Source organism: Lissotriton vulgaris, unplaced genomic scaffold (assembly GCF_964263255.1).
Source record: "Lissotriton vulgaris unplaced genomic scaffold, aLisVul1.2 SCAFFOLD_709, whole genome shotgun sequence".
Classification (NCBI taxonomy): domain Eukaryota; kingdom Metazoa; phylum Chordata; class Amphibia; order Caudata; family Salamandridae; genus Lissotriton; species Lissotriton vulgaris.
The window spans coordinates 586,868-610,165 of NW_028245466.1; the positions used below are offsets into that span (position 1 = coordinate 586,868).

At 42.1% G+C, this 23,298-nt stretch overlaps 1 protein-coding gene across 1 annotated transcript in view; it reads left to right on the forward strand.

Annotated features, from left to right (window-relative positions):
• CHMP2B (charged multivesicular body protein 2B) overlaps nt 1–23,298 on the forward strand; it is an 87,879-nt gene that overhangs the window by 38,370 nt on the left and 26,211 nt on the right. The window contains exon 2 of the mRNA XM_086949079.1: nt 3,780–3,871. Coding sequence (XP_086805205.1) covers nt 3,780–3,871 — 92 coding nt within the window. The remainder of the gene's footprint in view (nt 1–3,779; nt 3,872–23,298) is intronic.

Genomic DNA, 23,298 nt, shown 5'->3' on the forward strand with positions numbered 1-23,298 from the left:
CAAATTCAGACAAACAGGAGAGTTTTCAACGACTTCCTGAAGCTAAGATGGTTGCTTTCCATTCTGATATAGAGTGGAAGATTATTCCAGAGTCTTGAGGCCTGTAAGGAGAAGCGTCGGCCACCCATACGCACTTTCCTAATTTTTGGGATTGACAGGAGGTTCTTATTAGAGGATCTTAATTCCCACTTAGGAAGGTAAGGGCAGAATAATGCTTTTATCAGTAAGGGTGCTTTTTTGTGAATTACTTTATGGACCGTGACCAGGGTTTTAAATTCGATCCTCTGCTGCACTGGAAGCCAGTGCAACTGGCGAAGTGCGGGTTTGGCAGATGTTCTTCGCGGGACGTTCAGCAACATGCGTGCTGCGCAATTCTGAACAGTCTGCAGTATCTTAATTGTCCCTTGGGGGGAGCCTAGATATAATGCATTGGAATAATCTAGCCGTGATAGATATAATGCATTGGAATAATCTAGCTGTGATAAGATCAGCGCCGGCACTAGGATCCTTCTGGTTTCGAAGGGAAGAAGGATGATAATTTTCCTCAGAAGCCTCATGAGTGCATAGCATGTGGCAGCTACCTTCCGGGCCTGCACTGAAAAATTAAGAGCTGGGTCCATCCATACCCCAAGGCTCTTATTTTGGGTCTTAGGCTTGGGTGGTTGGCCCAGATTGTCCGGCCGCCAATCCTCCACTGTGGTTACCTAGCTCATAAAATTACACTATCTGGAAGTACTAGACCCTCGAGGGGATCGGAAGACTTTCTAATGAAACTAGCACTCTTCCTTAAGAAAAAAACTTACGATAGAGCATTCATGGAAGCAGCACCAAGGATTTGGAATACGCTCCCACCGAATATCAGAAGAATCACCTACGCTCCTCAATTAAAAAAGGAAACCAAGTCATTTCTGATGGGTAAATATCTCCCATAACGACTAACAGAGGCGTTGAACTAGTTATGGATAGGAATGTCAATACGACGTGCCTAATAAAGAACAAAGAAACTGTTCAGCTCCCGATGCAAGATACTATCATTTACTGAACTTGAATAGCGAGCCCCTCTGTTCATATATTTGAAGTATGACAAGCCAATCTTGAATGGTATCTAATGATTTCTATTATTCCTCACTATATTTTTGTGTATGGACAAATATTTGCCAATATTAGCGGAACACATAGAGATGTTATGGATGTGAAAGAATTGGATATCTGCTGATATCGAAATGGTCAAAATGTAAAGCGCTCAGACACCCAACTCCGTCATCCACTCAGGGTCTGGTTCGCGCTATAGAAAACACAGAATAAATAAATAAATAAAATGGCCATGTTGGAGAGGTAAGATGAGTTAGAAGTAGGTGGGAGAAAGACTCATCAAAACATATTTTTTGTGTGGATAACCCTCACTTGTGTGCTGTAGTGGGGCAGCACCTGTGCTCTGTAGAGTAGGTAGTGCAGTAGCTGTGCTTTTTTACTAAAGAAATCTCACACAAACAGGTTTCTCTTGTTGTGATGTCCATTATAGTTATAATTGTTTCGACTTAATGTATTCGCAAATCAGTGCAGGCATGCTTGGAGGTGGTGACGACAAAACACTGTTTTTTGTGTTTCTCTACAAGAAAGCAGTGTTTTGTCCATGCTTTCTCTAGATGTTTAATATATTTGATTAAATAAAGAGTGCTTGAATTACGTGTACTAATCTAAAATGAAGTGTACATAAGATTTAGGAAAATAGAACTGGGATGGCGAGACCTTATTGGTTGTTAGCTAGTAAAGGACAGGAAACTAGTGACTATAATAAATAATTTAATTTCGATTCTGCCAAAATCTGTGGGTTCCTGTTGGGAGATTCTTCCTCTATCCCACACCACTGCATCAGTCACTTCTCTGGGTTGAGAATGACATGAACTATATCCCCAAGAAAAATAGACCTGTACATGCTAATCCATGACTTCCCCATACATAACACAGCCTACGTTCTTCGTCTCTCTTAGCGATTTAGGAGCATGAAAGTCCCTCGTTATGCTGGAATGAGGGATGTTTATATGGAATGCTTCTTACTCCAAACTACCTAATCCTCCAACCCCCCCCCCCCCACCCCACCCCCCCACCCCACCACCATCTACACCTGGACATGATTCCATCCTAATCCCCATGAAGGGTATTATACTTATTTTTTTGTCAGAGCTCCAGACTTGATTGTTTGTTTGACCATTTCAAGCATAAAGAATCCACCCACATCCATGGATTCACAGTCCGGGTTTACTTGCTGCTTGTTGTTGTAATGGGCACAGTTGATTTATTCCTCAAGAGAAAGTTAATCTCGAGAATTCCATTAGAGCAAACGCTTTACCGCCCGCCAGAGAATTACTTGTATTTGTCCAAGTCTGCAAGTCTGTCACCACTACTTTTGTCAGAGAACACTGTAGTGATTTCCGAAATGGCAGAATTAAGGCAGGTATAGAAACGGGCTACTTCATTTTTTATTTTATTTATTTATTTATTTTTTACATTTTTTTGCACCGCTGTATAGCAGTTAGGCAAGCATTACATTTCTGGTCCAACAAGTGATCACTACATTTATTCAGGCAGATGGTGGGGCACGATTACACATCCATCTGAAAGAGCGTGACTGCTGACCTGACCCACAGCCACTTTCAGATGCCTTACCTGATCTACGAAACAACACATTTAAGGCCCAAGTGAGCAAAATTGTGCTGCTTTCAGTATCCACATTATGCACTAGATAGCTAGGATACATTCAGAACATGCTGCCCGGATTCCCAGACGCTAACTTGATCACGGGTGAAATCCATTAAACTTAACCACAAGAGAGCCAAGCAAGACTGGAGGACCCCCCCAATTCAACCCTGCTAACAAGGAAATCCTAATTGGGCAATACACTTTAGCCCGTAATCTCTTGTCAGCAACCGTTCCTTAGTGACGGCAAGGATCAAATGCCCATTCAAAATCAGTGAGGTTATGCCCATCCATAAAGGTCCAATGTATTTGTAGTTTATAAAGTGCTAACAATTACTAGAAAAGAAGTACATTCAAAGTGCTTTATAATGCAGGAAATGAAGAGTAAATCATCAATACAGAAGAAAGAGAAGAGAAAGGACAATGGAAAATAGTAATCTTACTATGAGAGTGAAGGAAAACCTTTCCACTTTATACTTAAGCGCATCATAACTATCTTGTTTGAGAAGTACTTTTCATTGTTCTATAGTTTGGTGGCCTCTCCGCTAGACCTGAGTGGCTGGTTCCACGCTACTGTTAATTCTGTTGCGTCATTTCTTTTGCCTAGTCCTGTGATGCCTTTTGGTGAGATATAAGTTTTATAGGCCTTAATGTAGCGTAGGTTTCTTACTGATTTAGAAAATTCAAAGTGCATTGTGAGGTTTATTTGGTGCTTGTTGGTGTATTCGTTACTAAATAGTTTTCAAAGTTTCAAGATTTTAGTTTCAATAGATTTAACTCACAATTTGGAGCCTGCTTTGGAGACGCACTCTTATCTTTGTTGAGGGACAGAGATGTGTGTGAATAACTCTGTTTGCCATCGTTTGTCAATGAATATAAAACAGTATGGATGTAACAAAGGTACCGAGCCGTAGGGTCTCTAGGAATGTTAGTATCTGGTAGACCAAGTCATGGATCTGCAGTGCAAGTGCTCCTTCCTGCATAAGTACATCACACTTGAGATTTTATCGAGTAAAATCATTTTACTAATGAATACGTATTTTTACAACTCTAAAGTGTTCTAATCTTTTTATGCCCTCCAGATGTAATAAAAGAGCAGAATAAAGAGTTACGAGGCACGCAGAGGGCCATAACCAGAGATCGAACAGCCTTAGAAAAGCAGGAAAGGCAGCTGGTAAGTAGAGCATAAAATCCCCTCAGCTTTCAAAGATATATGGCTGAAACTGGTGTTACACTAATTAAAAAAGTGCCATAAAACAGCTGATGACAGTGGAAGTTTGTTCTTTTGCATTATGAGAAATTCCTCTATCGTGCATGTAAATTGCTTCTGAGTGCTACCTGTGGAGAACGAGGCTGAATAAATGTCTTCCCAAACGCTGATATCCAGCTAAGCTATGGCTCTCCATTAATTTCATGTGTTCCTTCTCCAGCTGCACAGACCCACTCACTGAACCTAATGGGGGTGCAGCTCCTAGCGGGTAGGCTGCTGCAGGGTTCAAAGAGATGTCGCAGGCGGAAAATTGCAGCTCCTAACAACCAATAGAACGTTCATTGTTTCTGGTGTAATTATATTTTTCTCTGAATGTTTATTTCGTGTGGCCTTCAGCAGGCACAATATCCAACATGCGCAATCAGAATGTTCTTCTAGCCTGCAGCAAATCGTATGTGCTCAGCGGCAGCAGTATGGCTAGCTTCCCTAGCAGGACCAATATCCCTTACACCGCTGTCGTCAGCCAAGCGGCACTGGCGAAGATTGTATAGTGGGGCTCTTTGCGCCCATCTGGCTGCTAGCCCTATCATTATCAATACAAATACTTCACAATGGGAGAATTTCAGATCACAACAGAATCTATCTTTCATGTAAAACCGTACATTTCATCCAGTATTTCAAGATAACAATCCGGAGTATTCTACTGCCTGAATATACTTTTAGATTCATGCATTTCCTCTTTACTTCAAATTTCAAATACGTCTTACAGTCTAGTCCCTTATAGTGCAATAAATGATGTGGTAGGAATGATCTTGGAGTTTAAGAACTTTCATAAAGTGAGACTGTTGTCCCTAGAGGTCAGCAATATATTATTTACTTGCCATCTTTGGGCACATTTTGCCTTTTTGTCTGTTGATGCCATTGCTGAACAAGTGTGTTGCATAAATCCATTATATCTTCATGTTGCTCTTGCATTGTTTCTTGACAAATGTGTAATCCTGAAATCATTTTTCTGAAAAGGTGAATTGGGATTGCTGTGAGATATTATTCCTTCCTCGAATCTACTAGATAGATAGGTTCTTGTTCTCTCTTACTACAGAATGGAAAGAGCAATGTAAAAGATTATTACCTTGAGAGAAAATAGTTAATGTTGTAGGCTTAGTTTTAGTCATTCATTGTACTGGAGTTTTGTGACTTTGAGCAACTGTAAAGCTGACGCAATATGCAAATATAGCAGTCGCCCAAATCTCTATTTTCCCTTTACTTGGATTATGATTGTTTTGCCTGTATTCCAGTGAATATCGGAGGGTAGACTCCTCATGTTTTTCTCCTTTTTTAATGTTTTTTTTAAAGAAAGTAACATGAAATACAGTTATACTACCAACATATTTGAGTCATCATAGCTTCTCTGATTTCAAGGAACACGTTTTAGCATCAAGCTTTTCTAAAAAATAAGAGATGCTATTGGGTCTCCAACGTCCCCTGTATTGTACAGTTGTCATAGGTGCTGAACTCCGAGTATCTGGTAGCTTGGTTTTTGGATTTTGGCCGAACTCTCGCTAATCTAGTGTATGCGCAAAGGCCTAAGCCTGTTCCTTGATACGAGTCTGATCCTGAACCTGGAGGGGCGCACCAAGCATGCTTTCTCTCCATAGTGACAAAGAACTACTGTCTCTGTACAGGTTCAGTGGTTATCACGGTGGTGGCAGCATACAGTGTTTTAAGTGATCTTACTGTGAATACACATTTTATTCCTGTGTCACTGGGGTGGTGGCTTACTGGCCCCCTTGTGTAAACTCCTGCTGCATTAGTGAACCTGGATCCCTGTGCTAATATCTAGAGCGCATGTGTATACATGTGTGTGGTTTGTGTGTTGCACGCATTGTGCATATCTAAGTGAAATTTAGTGAAGGAGCCTGCTGGAAGTCCCTTGCCAGCTCACGTGCACAAGATGGAGGTGAGATTACTTTGCCATAAAGTGAAAGTATGTTGATGTCATTCATGAGATTGGAGGGAGAGGACCTAGACGCTGAAGTGTGGAAGGAGGAGATTAGCTTGAAATTAAACTTGATCTTTTTGCTGTAGAGAATTGTTGATTAGTTTCCCTAAATACTGTCATTTGGCGAATGGTATGGGTGAAGTGTGGGGATTGCGTTTCCTGTCATCAGTGTGAACATTCCTTTAGAAAGGGGTCAGCCTTTTGTCTCCCTTCCACTTCACTGTGTCTGTGATATCCAGCTGCAGAATGCTCATACCTCTTTGTGCCTCTGTTGTGTGTATTGAAACCTGGAGATGACCCTGCTTTGAGGAGCAGGACACAGGTGGAGTCTGAGAAGCAGCCTAAGAGGGACAAATGAAATAACCACCAACCCAAATCATTTCTGGAAGCACACATCTCATGTCTGCTGTACCTGTAGCGGTTTAACAGTGAGGTGTTGACCCACTTGTTGTTCCAGTTCTAGTTTCTCCTTGACAAAGAAGGGGGTGCTTCGTGGAATACCCAGAGAATTACTGTGCAATCTAGGCTGGTGTTTGCTTGAAAGCCAGCTCACAAGAGGAGAAGGAATATCACCTGGAGTCTGGCCTGAAAGAGGAGCTGTTCCTTGACTTATAGTATCTGGAGGATCCTGCCTGGAAGATGAGGGAATCTGCAGTACAAACTGTTGGATGACTAGACTACTGGCATGGGCAAAAGCAGGGGATCCTGGTGCCGTTGGTCTGTGTCAGTCTTGTGGAGCCATGAATGGCAGACTGTAACTGTGGAGCCGATCAATATCACCAAAGTGGAGGATTCAAGGTACTGATGAAGTGTGCCCCAGACCCTTCTGCTTCAGCCGTGGCACTTGCCCCGGATTGTCAGTGCTAATGAAGAAAAAACTATTACTAAATTGTGGCACTCAACAAGTGTTGCTTACATTGACTTTGCTGCCACAGTGGTGGCTCTTGCCCTAAGAGTGGCTGATCAGACTGGTACTATGGATCGCCCAGTGGCACTTGCCCAAAGTGTGTCTGTGTGGAACTATGCTACTAAAAGTGAAGTGGCTGCCTGGAAACACTTGCCACTGTGTGTCCAAGTGCCTGTGCAGCTGCCAAGGCACTGACTAGAAGTGTGCCCGATAAGACCAAGCTGCCTCCGCTGCTGCTCTCAGGCACCTTGAAGTGACTCTGCTGTTGTTACCGAACCTCAACCGGAAGCAGACCACATTGGCTTTTCGATGCAGGGAGGACTAAGCTGATGAATCAACAAGTCACACAGTCTATGTATAAGAAGGAAGCCCTTTGAGGCACTGTGGGCCCATTGTCTGCAGGCACTGTGTGCTTAGAAGAGGGCCTCTGACTGAAGACATCTGAATGCCTGCCTCTAGTTGTGGATACTGCTGTGCGGCCTGTAACTGCTCGGAAGGAGTGGAGCCGCCACTTGACGCACCAGCAGATGGCGTGTCTTCTCTCACCACGGAAGAACCAGGACTGGGAGGCGAACGCGAGGCCTACCATGGACCCGAACTCTGGGTAAGACAAACACTGCAAGATTGAGAGCTGCTAGTTCTTACCAAATCACAGAGAGCACTGCAACTGTGGTGAAACCTACACCAGAGTAGGCTTCACTCCCCCCCCCCCGCCCCCGTGGATATCCTCACCGTGAGGCATTAGTCCCACCCCTCTGAGGCTCTCAGTACTTGATACTTTTTGTGTATGTAATGTGTAGTGTTTTGTTATACTGTGTATTCAAATACCTGTCTTTTTACAGGGATGAGCACTGGGCTGGACACTCACTTTATAATATTGTTGATTGCGGACCTTGTTGAATTCGTGCAGCAGTGATTGTTAACCTATGGTCTGGGGACCCCTGAGGGTCCACGACTGCTTAGACAATTAAATACTACTAAAAGAATAATAAAATGTATGTAAAGTAAGTGGCAAAGTTGTGTGAGTCGTGTTTAGAAAAGCTCGCCTTTCTCATTCATAATATTTTTTTTATTTGTGAATTAAATAAAACATGTTCTCATTTGTGTATCTGTTTTATGAATGCTTATGTATGTATTTGTGTGTATTATTTGCAGTTGAAATCTCATTGAAAAAGCCTAGGATGTGGTCCCCGTCTTCCAGTAATGACTCGTTGGGTGTCTCTGGATTCCAGTAGTGATTAAGTAGGGGTCCGCACAAGTCAGAAAGGTTAAGAACCACCGCCCTACACTAAACACCCTGTGAAACCTGTGACTGCTGGCCATTAGTAGCACTAAGAGTCCAACGCAGAAAGTGTTTGTAATTTGAACCGTTTGCAGAGCTATAGTAGGAATGACCCCGGGACATTGGAAACAAACGACCACTGCCTCCAGCTGTGGTCCATTAGCCCCTGCTTGCCCTTTGCTTCTCGCCCCCCCCCCCCCCCCCCACCTCCCGCAAACGGGTATGTCGGATGCCAAAGTTTATTGTGGGTTAATATGCTCAAGGTAACCCCCCCTCCCCCACATACATTATTGCACCTTTTGTTGTAAGGAATAATTTCCATTTCTGGGGCACAAAGTCACTTTTATGGGGGGGGGGGGGGGATTCCTTTTTTTTGTAATGAATGATGATAATAAAAACAGATTTCCGTTCAAACTCGAACACGAAAAAAATAATTTTTGGCCGGTTTTAGACTTTTTGTAGTGAGAAAAATAATTGCTTGGCTTGCCTAATTGTTGGAAGCAAGCTGCGTTGGAAGTAATCTTGATGAGTAGGTAAAAAGCCTTGATTCAACACCAGGGGGACAGTTGATTATCGGGAATCAGGTGTGCTTATTTATTCAGTGTGTAATGAGGTTTTACTAAAATGTCTCTGCTTAATAAATTATGTTAAGCTCGTTCCATAGGTCTCCTAGGAAATAAATGTAACTAAGCTTACATTTCTATTTGAGAAGTATTGCAGACGCACTCAAACATCGCAAAAGGGAGAGAACTTGTTTTCATATTTCGTTAACCGAGTGTTGCTGTTTTAGGGTAGAAGTAAGTAAAATCCTGTAGCAATTAAGTCTGTGCATTCCAGCTTCTATTGGCATTGATGAATGCACAGCATCTGTCACTACTGAATTGCTAGTTTTACCAGCCGTTGTACTCTAAGCTATGAGGTGACTTAAAGTTTGGACCATGCCATGTGACTAAGTAATATCATAGAAAAAATCTGCTAACTCCGCCCCCTGCGAGAATGCTGGAGTGGGACCTGCTCCTCTCCATGATGCTGATGTACATTTGTTTTGCAATGACGTATCCTCTACGAAAACAGAAGAGAAGTGCGATCCCACCATGAACCTTGGAGATGAGCCTTTCTTCGGCTTTAGATACACTATTGCTAGTCTCCTATCTCCTAGTATAACCCTGAAAAGCAGATAATAAAGGAGTTTCTGCCTTTTTCTTTTGTTCCTCAAAAAGCGATATGCCCCTCGTTTATGAAGCTCAGTTGTTCCAGTCTCACAAAGCATAAAAAATAAACACGAGTCTTGTTTAGATGGGTCATTTAACAGTTCCGGAGAAAAGAGGAACGCATGTCCAAAAACTCTCTTTATGTTGTGTATGTTGCAGGCAGATCCTCCTCCTCTGTTCACCTATCCTTGTAATCAGTGTTTTAAATGGAAAATTAAAAGTGCCGGTACTCACTGATTTAGGGTGACCAGATGTCCTGGATTTGCCAGAACAGTCCCGGTTTTTCGGGAAATGTCCCGGTGTCTCTACACTTATTGCAAAAATGAACAAATGTCCCGGTTTTGAGAGAGGGTCGGGTGATCACGAACATTTACAGTTTGCTGTGAAGGCTCACCTTCACACCGGCCCTCTCAAGACACCAGGGAGAGAGAACTGTTTGAAAGTTTCTCTTACTGTGCTTCCTGACTTAATTCAGGCAACACAGCAGGGTTTAATAAACGGTGAATCAACCCCTGCAAAGCCCTTTGAACCCAGCGCAGGAATACACAAATACACAGGCTGTTGCCAGCCAGAGCAGCACATAAAACGCTCCATTTGAAAGTGTCATTTTCAGTTTCTGCGTTGCAGGTACCCGTACTTCAGGGCCTGAACCCTGCTGCTTCTGAGAGTACCGGTACACTCCTTGCCCAAAATAAAGTTCCGGTATTCAGGGACAGAAATCGGAGAACTGCTGGTACTCAGTATCGGTGAGTACCGGCCCATTTAAAGCACTGCTTGTAATCCATATTTTTTTTAACGTTGTTATTTCCTTGAGTTTTTTACGTTGCTGTTTTGAATGTTCTGGGTGTAGGTCTGTGCCTTACCCCACCAAGTTTCTTTTTCTTTGTTACTGCTTTCTGTCTCGCATTGCCGTCCCATATCGGTGCTTTTGGAGCATATACTGTACACCTGTGTTCATTCTCTTTTCTGTCTTACGTCAGAACGTTGCTGTGTGTAAAATATTGCTATCTAATTCCAATACCTGTTGCCCCGTTCTCTCCAGAATATCCACTTGCCACACTTACCCTGTAGTACTTTTGTCCATGTCATACTCAAATCTGTTTCTTTGGTCAGACATCGTGATTCTTCATGCTGGTATGTATTTCCTGCTTCGTAATTTCCACTCCCAGGTCCGACTTCTACATAGTGACAATTTCCTGCTCTTCCTTTGTCTAACAGAGGCAAAATGCAGGCTATAAGCTGGCCAATCGTCCTTCTGTAGGACTGACGTCACCCACTTAAGAAATTAAGACTGTTTCAGGCTCTCTTTATTTGCTTTTTTATTCATTGCCTTTGTCTGTTAAGTGGTAGTGATGTCCTCATCCCTTTCTGAGGGGCAAGAGACTGAAACATGAGTACTTTGTGAGAAACCGTATTGAACAATGTTTGCGTCACAGCGATGCATAGGAAGGAATACGTTCTTCATGTAGTGCTGTTGACATTGAAGTTTTTACAGGTCCATCAAGGTATTGATTACATTGTAGGAGGCAGTTAGTGTTTATCTGGTACATGGTAATAGGGAACTAATGCTGTTGTGTGTTTTGTTTAGTACAGTTTACTATGAAATTGCATATAGTACTTTGTAATATGGAGTTAGTACATTGCCTCAGGTTCTTCTGTACTTCTGGTGGAATTCTGGTGCGTGTCCCACATTATGTCCAGTACTTCTCAGGTGGGATTCACAGCATTTCCTGATAGTTTTTTTATGAATAGTGAATGTGGAGCTGGGACAGATCCTCTGCTGTTGCTCATTCTTCCTAAGTGATGAACCATGCTCCTCATTGCTCCACACATCACAGCGCCTACCTACCCCATTGATGCACAGCGCAGATCTTGAAATTCAAATTTACTGCTGTTTAGACCACTTACTGGTTATCTTCATTTATAGTCTTATTCATCATTGTGGTTTTGTGTAAGGCCTTGCCTCGACTTACAGACACATTTTGTTCTCCTTAACAATAAAAAAAGCATTTGCAATGCAATAGATACCGCCTTTGGAACCTTATATGTATTTACATATGCAGCACATTATTGTGGGTAGTGCAACGTTCTAATATGCACGAAGTAGGGAAAGGGTGCCGTACCACAGGCTGTCACTAGGTGTGCATTGGGAAGTCTTTTGGCCACATACTGTACTGTACCCTTAGCAGTGCCAGCAAAGACATGGTAGCGGATGCAAGGAACATCAAAGAATATATTTTTTGTTTGTTTTTTCAAATATATTCTTTTAATGGAATGTAACCACATCATTAGGCCTGGTACCATGTTTTCCTGATCTCCACATGGCTCAAAGTGTGGTCAGTGCTGTGTCCCATCTTCCTTTACTACAGAGATCCCAACATCTGGCAGACAAATGGAGTTAGTGGCACTGTTGGCAAGTGTCTCAAGCCGGTTTGGTGGGTTCTGCTTACCATCTAATGGGCTAGGCTCTCTCAAAGAGGCTTAGTTAAGAATAACAGAGGACATAAGCGAACACTAAAGCTGTTCGCAATTAACCAGATGAATATGTTAAATGTAAGATTTGATGCAAGAGTAAGTCTCCCACAGTATGTGGCGTGCCGAACCCTGTGTGCCACCTATATGAACTGGACTAGGAGCGCTGCTTAAGTAAGTAGTGTACAGACAACCCACTCATACACCATCCATGAACTGAACTTTCCCGGCATTTCTTTACAACAAAGGGGCTTAAACTTGATTGGTCACTTGTAGTAATAGCCCTGATTTTCTATAATGCAGTAGTGGCTGCATTCCCTCAGAGTATAGCTAATAATAGTAGACATAATCTTGTGTGTGTGTGTGTGTGTGTGTGGGGGTGTGTGTGTGTGTGTGTCTGGGTGTGTCTGTGTGTCTGTGTCTGTCTGTCGTTTACCACAAGGTTAGGTCGTTTGACCCTAGATGTCAAGTTGGTCATTCTCAAAAAGCTATTCAGTCTATGTGGGGCTGTTTGTTAATGGCACTAAACCCAAGGGTTGTGGGAAATGAGGCCTGACCTACAGGAATAGCAACTTCTCTTCATGTAAGGTGAAGTGATCATTAATTATTCATAGTGCAGTAGCTGCGACCATCCACTTACATGTATTGGAAATGGACTAATGTACTTCAGTGGTCTATAAGTGGGTGAGCTTGAAGGAGAAAACCAACCAATCACAAAATGTTTTGTGGTAGCATCACAATTGTAGTCATTTTGGGGCATTAAAGAACACGGGTTTGGTTCCACACCTCTGTGTGCAGGCCTGAAGAGTGCACGGCTTACCAGAGCGCAGGAAGCTTGGTTTCTGCGGTCATGAAGAAAAACAAGCAGTGTTGTGAGTGTGCAGTACCACAGGCTCCCACTAGGTGTTCCATGGGACCTCTTTTGGCCACAGAAGGTACTGCACCCTGCAACATGGCTAGGGAAAAGATATGGCGCAGAGGTTAGAGCTGCTGACTGAGAAGCTTGGGATCCATGTTCAAGTCTGGTGTTGGCTCAGCATCCTGTGATAATGGGCTAATCCTTTAATTACCCCTGAGCGCATGGATAGGTGTGCTATATAAATAAAAGCTTCTAATTAAAAATAACTGCATCGATCTCGGGGAGGGCTAGCAGTGTTGTGCAGGGAACTGTGGTGAGATGGCAAAGGGAGATTGAAAGACTGCACTGCAAATCATGCATAAATTAACCCAACACAAAAACGAGCAGTGGCCTCGGATGGGTAGTGGGGGCCTGCGAACACTGTTGGGGGAGGGGTGAGATGGAGGCACGGGGAGATCAAGGGATGGCAAGCAAATGAAGCGACTGACGTTTCATTGCACAAGTAAGCAGAACACTTAAATAGCAAAGAGGCAGGCCAACCAAAAAAAGAGTTCTCTCAAAGTATAAATAGCCTGAACAGTTATAACACATGTACCAGGGCCAGTCCTCACAGGGGGATACAAAATTCTAAAAGGAGGGAATACTAAGTGCATTCACCAATGAAAAGCCAGACTTTCTAAAGGACAGCAAGCGGAACCAATAAAAAAAAATGGCGTTTTTTCAAGCCTATATCCTAGATACAACATGTCTTGAAGAGACCGCACATGCGCTGCCTAGGTGAGACCTAATAAGACCTTTATTGTGATTCTTACTGTAAACTCCAAATAACCTATATGTGGATAGGAATAGAAAGCATGTGACTTCCTGTTAATAATTAAACTCCTCATCAATATTAGCATTTTTATTTTTTAAATGTTATTTGCTTTTGTCTGTTCTTATTAGTTGTATATGCTACACCACCCACCATCTGGGAGGAAGGAAAGTATGACTGCGTCAAAGAAGACTCTGAGCCAGAGTAATGAAGATTGCCGTTAAGTAATCTGACCATTACTTCCTTCCCTATCTTCCTTCTCACAGTTTTATATGTGAGGATTTACACAAGCTTCTCATTGAATATACAACTAGAATCATTGTGCCTAATAGTCAACTTATATTAAGATGTATATTTTTCCCAAAAATATAGTATGCATTTGTGTTTATATAAAAAAATCACAAACCTAAGGAGATAAAATTCATTCATTTTAATCTAAAGGGTGGAAAAGTAATTTCCTGACTTACCTTTGGACAGCCGAAAACATACCTCCATCAAGAGCTGAAGAAAGAATCCACCACCTCCAATTTCAATTCATAATGATTAACAAATGTAGTGGGAAAGACCCAAGTAGCTGCATTACATATTTCTCTCAAGGACCCCGTTGAAGACTGCCCAAGAAGCTGCCATCTATCTTTTTATCTTTGTTAAATCAAGTTGGGCAGAGGTATTTCCCACGACTCCTAAGCCAAGAAAACAGATATTATCCATCTGCTAATAGTGGATATGGAAGGTTTCAGTCTCAGAACTACTGGAAGTTACAAAAAAGGACTGGGCTTGTCTGAAAGTTTTCCATTACAAACAAAAAAATTAACAAGGCTCAGTGAACTCTTTTCTTCTGTAGAAGTAGGATTTGTGAAGAATACTGGTATGTGAAAAGAAGGTGCTATTTTTGGCAAAAAGGTGCATTCCGTTCTAAGGACCTACTATCTGCGAAAACTTTAATATATGGATAAAGATATAACAAAGTAATATCTCTTATCCTGCGCCTAGAAATTATAGCTACTAAAAGAACATTTCTTAAGACGATAAGTTGAAAGGGGGCATTGTAATGCTTTTAACACCAGTGGCAACCCCTTACACCGGTGCATTTCCCCATTCCATCATGGGACCTTCCCGTGACTGAATGGGAAAATGCAATACTGTAAGGTGATTTCAAAAAGCCTTCATTAACCTGAAAGCCAGAACTTCAAGAGCTAACATATTTTGGCCTCTAATTACCTTAATCATTGCCCACTGACTGCATATGGTTCATACTTCAAGCCTAACTCAAAACCAACATTTAATAAAGTTAATGAACATGGCCGAAGGACAAGCAATAGGCTCTAAACTTTGTGAATTACACAATTTTTAGAACGTTTTTATAGAGCCTGGCATAAACATCAAGTGTAGTTAGTCTTCTGGATTGCTGGATGGCTATTTCTACCTTAGAAGAACATCCCTTCTGTGCTAATATCACTTTCCCAATTTCCATACGCCCTATCTGAGTCTCCTTGTTGCTTCTTCATTTAAAGGAGGGTTCCTCAGGGTAGAGGATTTTTTGGAAAAATCCATGATCTGCACACACAAGCATACAAGAGAAAAGGAAACCATGGTCTCTTGGGTCAACAATGAGCAATTGTTAGAATTCCTGATTTCTCCTTCCTGATCTTGCAAGGAACCTGGAGTTGAGTTGAATTGAATTGAGTGGAGCACATAAAATATGTCTGTAAGCCATGTTACTGACAACCCATCCTGAGCCCAAACCATGTGAGACGATATTATTTATCAGATGTAGTCGCACCTGGGGTAAACGGTGCCCTTATCAAAGTCCACAAAGTAGAAGACCACGGACTTGTCCTGTTATTATAAATAGAAATTGAAGAACTCCCCGCTTTTTAATTGGTGTATTTATGTTTTGTCCTATTTGTTCTCTTTATGTTTTGGCCCTGAAGAAGGTGATTTAAATATCAATTGTCACCGAAACGTACGTAGGCCGTACACACTAAAGATCCGGACATGTACTATAAATTTGAAAATAATGTACAGATCAGTAAATGACTAAGTGGTAGGACCTCTCTCCTTTACATCTACAGAGGTCTACTTAGAGCATCTTGTGTTAGGCTTATGTGAGGTTTTGTCATTATGTTTATATTTGTCTTTTTAGAATAGGTAGTGAATGTAGAGGTATGCATGATAGAATGAATGACAATAGGATAAGATGAATTGTTAGGGGTGTTTTGCTTCAATTGCACTTTATGAAGTTTATATTTCATTTAGACAGTTTTGTTATTTAAGATTATGTTTACGTGTCACAAAATAATTTGTATTTATGTATAAATAGATAGATTGCAAAACAAAAACAAAAAAGAAAAATAATAAAATGTTTTGAAGAAATTACAGGACTTTCTCTTACTTATAGCATCCTTTCCTATAATATTTGTGATAAATCTCTGTGAAAAAGCAATATAGGTCTAATCAGAGGTAACCCCCTTGCTAAGAGGCTCGAATTATAAATCTGTAGGAATGGGTTAACCTTTGGAATGTTACATTGCTTTCGACAGGCCTTCCACACCCGCCAGACACTATCCATGACCTTATACCTGGCTTTCTTATAAAATCTACGGTCCACTTCACATAGCATTAAGCCCATCGCCTTCCTACCTAACAGCAGCTCATATATAGAGGGGGGTTGCTGATCTTCAAAGTTTACATCGTTCGAGCGTGCCTCTGTCTGAAAAAGTACCGACATTTGTGATAAAAGACAAGTCCAATGGTACAGCCTTAAATTCGGCAGAGACAACCCACCCCTTTCTCTTGGAAGTGACAATAAATTTGTTGACCGCCTTACATTCCCAAATTGCCAAATGAATCTAATAAAGACAGATTCCAAATTTTTAATTATTTTCTCTTCCAGGAGTAGCGGTATAGCCCTAAAGAGATATAATATCTTAGGGAACATTTTCATCTTCACCGCGTTAACCCTCCCTATCAATGAGAGATGTAGCCCATCCATTCGTCTCAGATCAGTCTCTATAGATTTACTAAGTGGTATATAGTTCTCTTCAACTATTTTCCCTACTGAGGCATTCATTTTCACTCCTAAATAGATTGCTGCATCAACAAATCTGGAATCAGTCTTTACTATATTTTTTGTACAAATAATCTGCGTCTTTGCCTCGTTTAATAAATACCCTGAGGAGGCACCAAACTGTTTGGTGAGCTCGGACAGAACAACCATTGCCTGCTGGGGGTTTGTTGAAAAAACCGCGAGATCATCTGCGTACGCTAGAATTTTATTTTCGTAACCATTAAAAACCACTGGTCTTAGCCTAGGGCAGCCTAAGATAGCTTGAATGAGGGGGTCAATATAGAGAGAGAAAAGGATCGTGGAGCACGGGCACCCTTGGCGCGTTCCTCTCTCTATGGAGAACAGGTCAGACTTCTCACCCATAACTATGACTCTGGCCCTAGGCTCTAAGTACATTGCCCTCAGTGCTCTGATGGTTTTCTGCCCAAACCCTCTGCCTTCCAAGGTACCCCAGAGAAAGCTCCAGTCCACACGGTCGAAAGCCTTCTCTGCGTCGAGCAGGATCATGGCCATCTCACCTCCCGTGGCAGCATGGGCGTCAAATAGGGCTATTGCCCTGCTAGTATGATCCGTAGTGCCACGCCCGGGGACAAACCCATGCTGCCAAGGGGAAACGAGACCGCCAATAATCCTGCCCAACCTCAAAGCCCATATCTTTGAATAAAGCTTGGTATCAGCGTTGATCAGTGAGATTGGTCGATAAGACCCAGGGTTCTCACCAGGCATCCCCTTTTTGTGGAATATAACAATGGGAGTTTCTTTCCACGAATCCGGAATCAGATCGGTGCGTATAACCCCATTAAAAATATCTATTAATAGCGGCATGATTTCTGGTTCAATACTCTTGTACACCTCTAATGGAATGCCGTCTGGGCCGACAGCCTTCCCAGAGGCTAGCTCCTGTAAGGCAGCCTTAATCTCTTTTTCCGTAATATCCCTATCCAGCTCCTCCTGAAATGACTTGTCCAGTCGGGGTCCTATATCTAAAACATCATCCACTTGTCTCCTATCCATAACCTCTCCACCATACAGTTTCTGGTAAAATTTTCTGAACACCGCTAGGATCTCTTTAGCCTCTGCAAATTCCCTACCACTCTCTACTATTTTAAGGATGACATTTTTTGACTTCTCTTGCCGTAAGCGAAGGGTAGATAATTCAGAGATTCAGACATGGATGACCATATCTCTAAATTATCTACCCAAAAAGTTTGGGCAAAGCATAAGACGTCCACACACGAATTCTGGGATTTCTGATAGATAGGAATGTGGAGGTATGCATCTAGCAGGTCGTGTGTTTACACATATCAAAGGTAAAGTCGGCGGATGGGTGATCATCTTGAAAGGACGCCGGGAGGAAGGAATTAAAGTTCTTCAATTTAAAACCAGGTGAAACGGTCTGGAAAGAAACAGGGATCCGCAACCTGTTCCTTTGTTTTCTTGCTGATGAGTAATAATTGCTGCTTTGTTTAAGCGTTCTTGATTTTCTTCAGAATTGTCTCTAGATTGACTCTAATCCAGTTACCCACCCTACCCTAATCCACCCCACACTATATATTCACTATTCAACCTTTATGTTAGACCTTTGGCTGATATTGCTGAAGAGGCTGGTCTGTCTTTGTTCTCTTATGCGGACAACACCCAAATTATCTTCTCTCGTTCAGTGGAGAGGGTGGCTGAGACTTCCCCAAACAGTTGGGCCAGGATAAAATTGCATCGTGGATGCAGGATGATTACCTCAGGCTCAACGGAGAGAAGACTGAGGTCCTGTTCTTGGGGAAAAATAAAGATCTCTAGGGCCCCCGGCAATGAGTTCTCTTTCTCAGCCCTCCCGCCGAGCTCGAAACTTGGGTGTCATTATCGATAACTCCCTAACTATGCAACCTCTAGCTATTAAGGTAGCTGCCACTTGTTTTACCATCCTGAAATGGCTTAAAAAGATTACTTGGATGCTGCCAGTGCATACCCAGAGAACAGTGGTCCAGGCGCTTGTCATTTCTAGATTGGACTACAGTAACATGCTTTAACTGGGGACCAACAAATCGGTGACTCATAGGCTACAGATGGTTCAGAATTCTGCCGCAAGACTTCTTTGCTGGATTCACAGTTTTTGGTCACTTGCGTGACCTTCATTGGCTCAGGGTGGAGAACTAAGTTAAGTTCACAGGCCTGAACTACATGTTCAAAATCAAAACCGGTGTAGCCCCCCAGTATCTGCAGTCCTTAGTTCAGCCCTACGCGCCTTCGCGCTGTCTTCGCTCGCCACCCAAGGAACATTTTCTGTGCCTAGAGTCAGACTATCCCGGATGGGCGGCCGATCGTTCGCATATCTTGGCCCCTCCTTATGGAACTCCCTACCCACACCTATGCGGAAAGAAACGGTGTACGCTCAATTTCGCAAATCCTTAATAACCTGCACCTTATAAATTAAAATTAATACCCCACTCCATATCACTCTTCTGCACTACAGTCTTCCCCTGACTTTACCGCAGTCCAATCCAACCCATTCTACCTCAATCCAATCCAACCCACTGCACTTTATTCCACCATCTCCAGCACTCTACATCACTGCACCTCTTGCACTATCCGCCACTGAACTGTACTCCCCTACTCCAATATGACACTCTACTTCCCCTACTCCGCATTACAACACTTTACGCCCCATAATCCACTCTGCGACATTCTACAGCAGCGTACTCCATTCTACTCAACTCTACAACATTCTAATCCACTAACTTTTAGTCCTGCTGAACGGCAGTCGCACTGGTTTACAACATGGCTGAAACCCAATGCCAAAGCGTCTTGCATAGGCGAGACGTATTGGCTTTGGCAATGCTAGTTTTTAAATGGAGCGTTCACCTCCATTGTTGCACAGTAACTGCTTCAGCCAGCACTCCAGTTCATGAACAGCTATTTTGTGCGTGTGTGGGTGTGTGTGTGTATATATAATAGTGACCTCGCATCATACACTGTAACCCCATGAGACTGTGCTGCATAAACTAACAAACACGATCCCATGAACCTCTCATGAGTTTAAAACACTGCTTTTCTCCTGCTCTGCAGAAGAAAAAAAAGGCAAATTTCCTTTATTTCTTTATACAAGGAAAACTGGATCATTAGGCCGACTTCATTAAGGGAACTACAAGTAAATTGCTGCCGCTACCAGACCGGCCAATTCATGGCCGTGGAGACAAATACTGAAGCACCCAGATATAGTGCTTCTGCTTTAATACTTGATAAACCACGGTACACTTGCTGAAGCAAAGCTGTTCCTTCAATTTAACTATGGATTCCATGTGTAAGAGGTAGATTAAAATAATTTTACACCTACTCTATTACGCTATGTGCTTACCTGTGAATCACCGTCGTAATCCATGCATGATTTGAGTAAAACAAGACAGAAGTCATGCGCTTTCTATTCCTGTTTAGGCATAGATTAGGTAGAGTTTATTGTAAGGGATTAACCTTAAAGGCCTTATTAGGTCTGGGGTTCGTCAACACCTTTTGGTTTTACTAAAATTCTATTTATAATATACTTACTCAAAGGGGCTTTTAGCCAGCCCTCTTCATTCAATGGTCTGTTGTTCACATTTTGCTTCTGTCTGCTATAGCAAGGGGCAGTAGGTCACCCTATTCAGCCTCTAGTTCTTCAATTTAAGTGACTGCATTTTTCTCTTTCACAAATAGCACAGCCACACACAAAGTAGTTCCTTTCAGCGCCGGTGTTTTTGTTTTAACTTTATAACTGTAAACGTGTTGCCTTTGTGTTAGAGCCTCTTGGGTTAGCAGAACACTCATCAATTCCGGTCTCCTGTCAGTGGTTGTTTTTGGAGGCCTTTTGTTTATCTGACTACTGCTATTTCACAGCATAACTGATTGTGTCCATTTGAAACTATTCTGTATTAAGTTATACCTTTTTGTTTCTGGTCTGGTTTCTTTCTTATCTTCTTTCTTCTTTATTTCTTTTTCTTTTCCTTTACTTCTTTTTCGCCTTTCTTTCATTTATACTTTAGTTCTTGCCTTCTCACTTTCTTTCTTTCCTTCTGTCTTGCCTTCTTATTTCGGTTTTCTTGCTTTCTTTCTTTTTTCGTTGTTTTGCCTAATTTCTTTTTCTTTCTCTTTCTTTCGGGTCTTGTCTCCTCCTGTCTTTGTTTTTCTCTCTCCTTCTTTTCCTACTTTTTCCTTGTTTTTTTGCCTTGCCTTCGTTTCTTTCTTGCCTTTATTTCTTTCTTGCCTTGGTGTCCTTCTTTCGTTCCTTCCTTCGTTCTTTCTAGTATTCTTTCAAGCCTTTTTCCTTCTTGCCTTCTTTCTTACATGCAAGAGGCTAGCAGTGCACGCCAGAGCGATTGGCTTTTTTTTAGATCTGTGTTACCCACGACATTTAGTTTTTTCAAAAATTATGTATATTACATAGTTCAGCCAGACTTTATCCTGTCTGCCGATGTGTTATTCTCATTTGTCAAGAGGCAAAATGTTAGCCCACTTAAGTACACAGGAAAGTAGGAAGAGGCTCCCTCTAAGCGATCCCTTCCTTTTTTTTCATTCAATTTATTACACTTCTGCCTCTGGCAAGAGCGCCTCAGAGTTCCCTCTGTGGCTTCCATGCCTGTGCTGTTTTGTGATCTCCTGCCCACTCAGTAAAGATTAACTTTGCAATGGATGACAACATTGCCAGATGAGGCCACTGATGCCTGGAAGTCTTTCTCCCGCCATTTTCCTCACTGGAAACGGCAGGAATGTTTGACACCTTCAGAGCAGCTGTAGAAAGAAAGCGAACATGAAAACGGGAATCTTATATCTTCATCATTGTTCTAGAGATACACGTCCTCGGTTTTTACACTAGTGTGTTAGTTTTCCCTAATCTTTTAGTGGACAAAATAAAGTAGTTCTGGCTATCTGAATAAACGGCGTAAAAGTAGACTACATTATATTGATTGAAATTTGTGATTGCGTACGCAGCAGTTTACCACTTACGGGGTACTTGGCATTTTATTAGTTTATAAGCTAACGTATTAAACAGTAAAGCACAGCAGGGGCGTTTGCATCTATTATGAATTTGCGTGTGGCTGTGAGTTATTGCTGCAATAATGTTCGGCTGTCGACGAATGTTGAATTGCGTAGTAGAAAACAAAAATAAAGAGGGCCTAAGTCGCTTTTATTTTAATGAATTCGTAGGCTTTTTAAACTCTACTAGAATTAAGTTAATGCACTTGGTTGCGGTATTTACAAAATCCTTTCTGATTTTTTTTTTTTTTTTTTTAATTTGCGTGAAGGTTTAACCATTATATTTCGAGTCCTAGTCTATCAGTGCAACTTTAAGCCATCCAATGTTTTTTTATATAGCTGAATGAAAACTGACAGTTTCCCTTCATTATCTCTCATCAGCTAGATCGTTCAACAAGCATTGGCAATGCCAATAGGTCCGGCATTGGCTGTTTGTCTTATGAATTTTTCAAAATTGAAGAGATGGATAAAATGCTTGGATTTATCGAAGTCATTGGCAATCGATCGCTCATTGCCTCATGGCACTTCATTGTTTTTTACCCACCATGTTACCTCAGTTTGGACCCAGCCATTTACAAATTAGTCTTGACAGTGCTCCAGTTGGAGCAGTCAATCCCAAACTGCCAAAGTGGGCCTACCTGCACCGGAACACAAGCAATGTAGGACCGGGTTTGCCCTTATTAGGGCTCATCAGTTAGGTATAGCTTGGGTCCAGTGGCACAGTGATCATGCGACCCATGTTTTGGCATACTCCTCATACGTAGGGCAATAAAAGCAAGGTGATGGATGGAATGCTTGAATTAACCTCAGCCACTGGCAATCACTTGAACCCCATCCCAATCCATCATTTTTCAAATCATTTTTGTCGTACTGTTTATTCATCTTGCCTCTTTGCCTTAATTTTTGCTGACTGAGTGATCAACTTTTTGTTTAGTAACTGGTAGATTTACTCATTATCTGACCTCAACGATGGCAAGCTGTATTGGTATCTGTGATATAAACAGAAGTAGACTTGAACTCGGGGTGCCAGATCATAAAACAGTTTTCACTGATGCTATTTTATATAATTGGCGGCAAGATAAAACAGTGCTTTGTGCAGCACATTTTACCTCCCTATTATGAAAGCAGGTTTCTAAATGTGGGAATGTGTGACAATAATGCTTGTTGTATGGTATTTTGTGGTGGTGATGATATATATATATATATATCTCCAACATCAAAGGTAAGCCCCAAAGAGAAACAGCAGCATAGAATTCTCAATTTCTTTAATGGTGACAGCTAACATGTAGACAGTTGGCATAGTACGTGCATGAATCTTCACTTACGCCAGCCAGACGCGTTTCAGGAACACTGGTTCCCTTCTTCAATGGCACAAGTTCGTGTTTGAAAATTAAACAGTCTTTACAGCACTTTTATTTCCCTGGATACCTCAGTGGGCGGGGCCACTAACGTGGCCTTCTGGTCCCGGTAGTGCACGTCATATTGTGAAGACTCCTGTGAGTCCGTTTTGGAGTGCAAACTTATTCTTGAAATAAAACCCAAGTGGGGTGAGGCAGCAGCATGTCACTCGGTCTGCTGTGATTTCAAGCTGGCATCTCGAACGTTGCTCCGGTCGTACGGGTCAAACTCGGATAGTTCCATCACAGGTCCGCTTCCATGCGGTGGACTGTTCCTCGCGGCTGGGCCACAGCCACTAACATCCAACATCAAAGGTAAGCCCCAATGAGAAACAGCCAACAGCAACGTAGAATTCTCGATTTCTTTAATGGTGACCGCTAA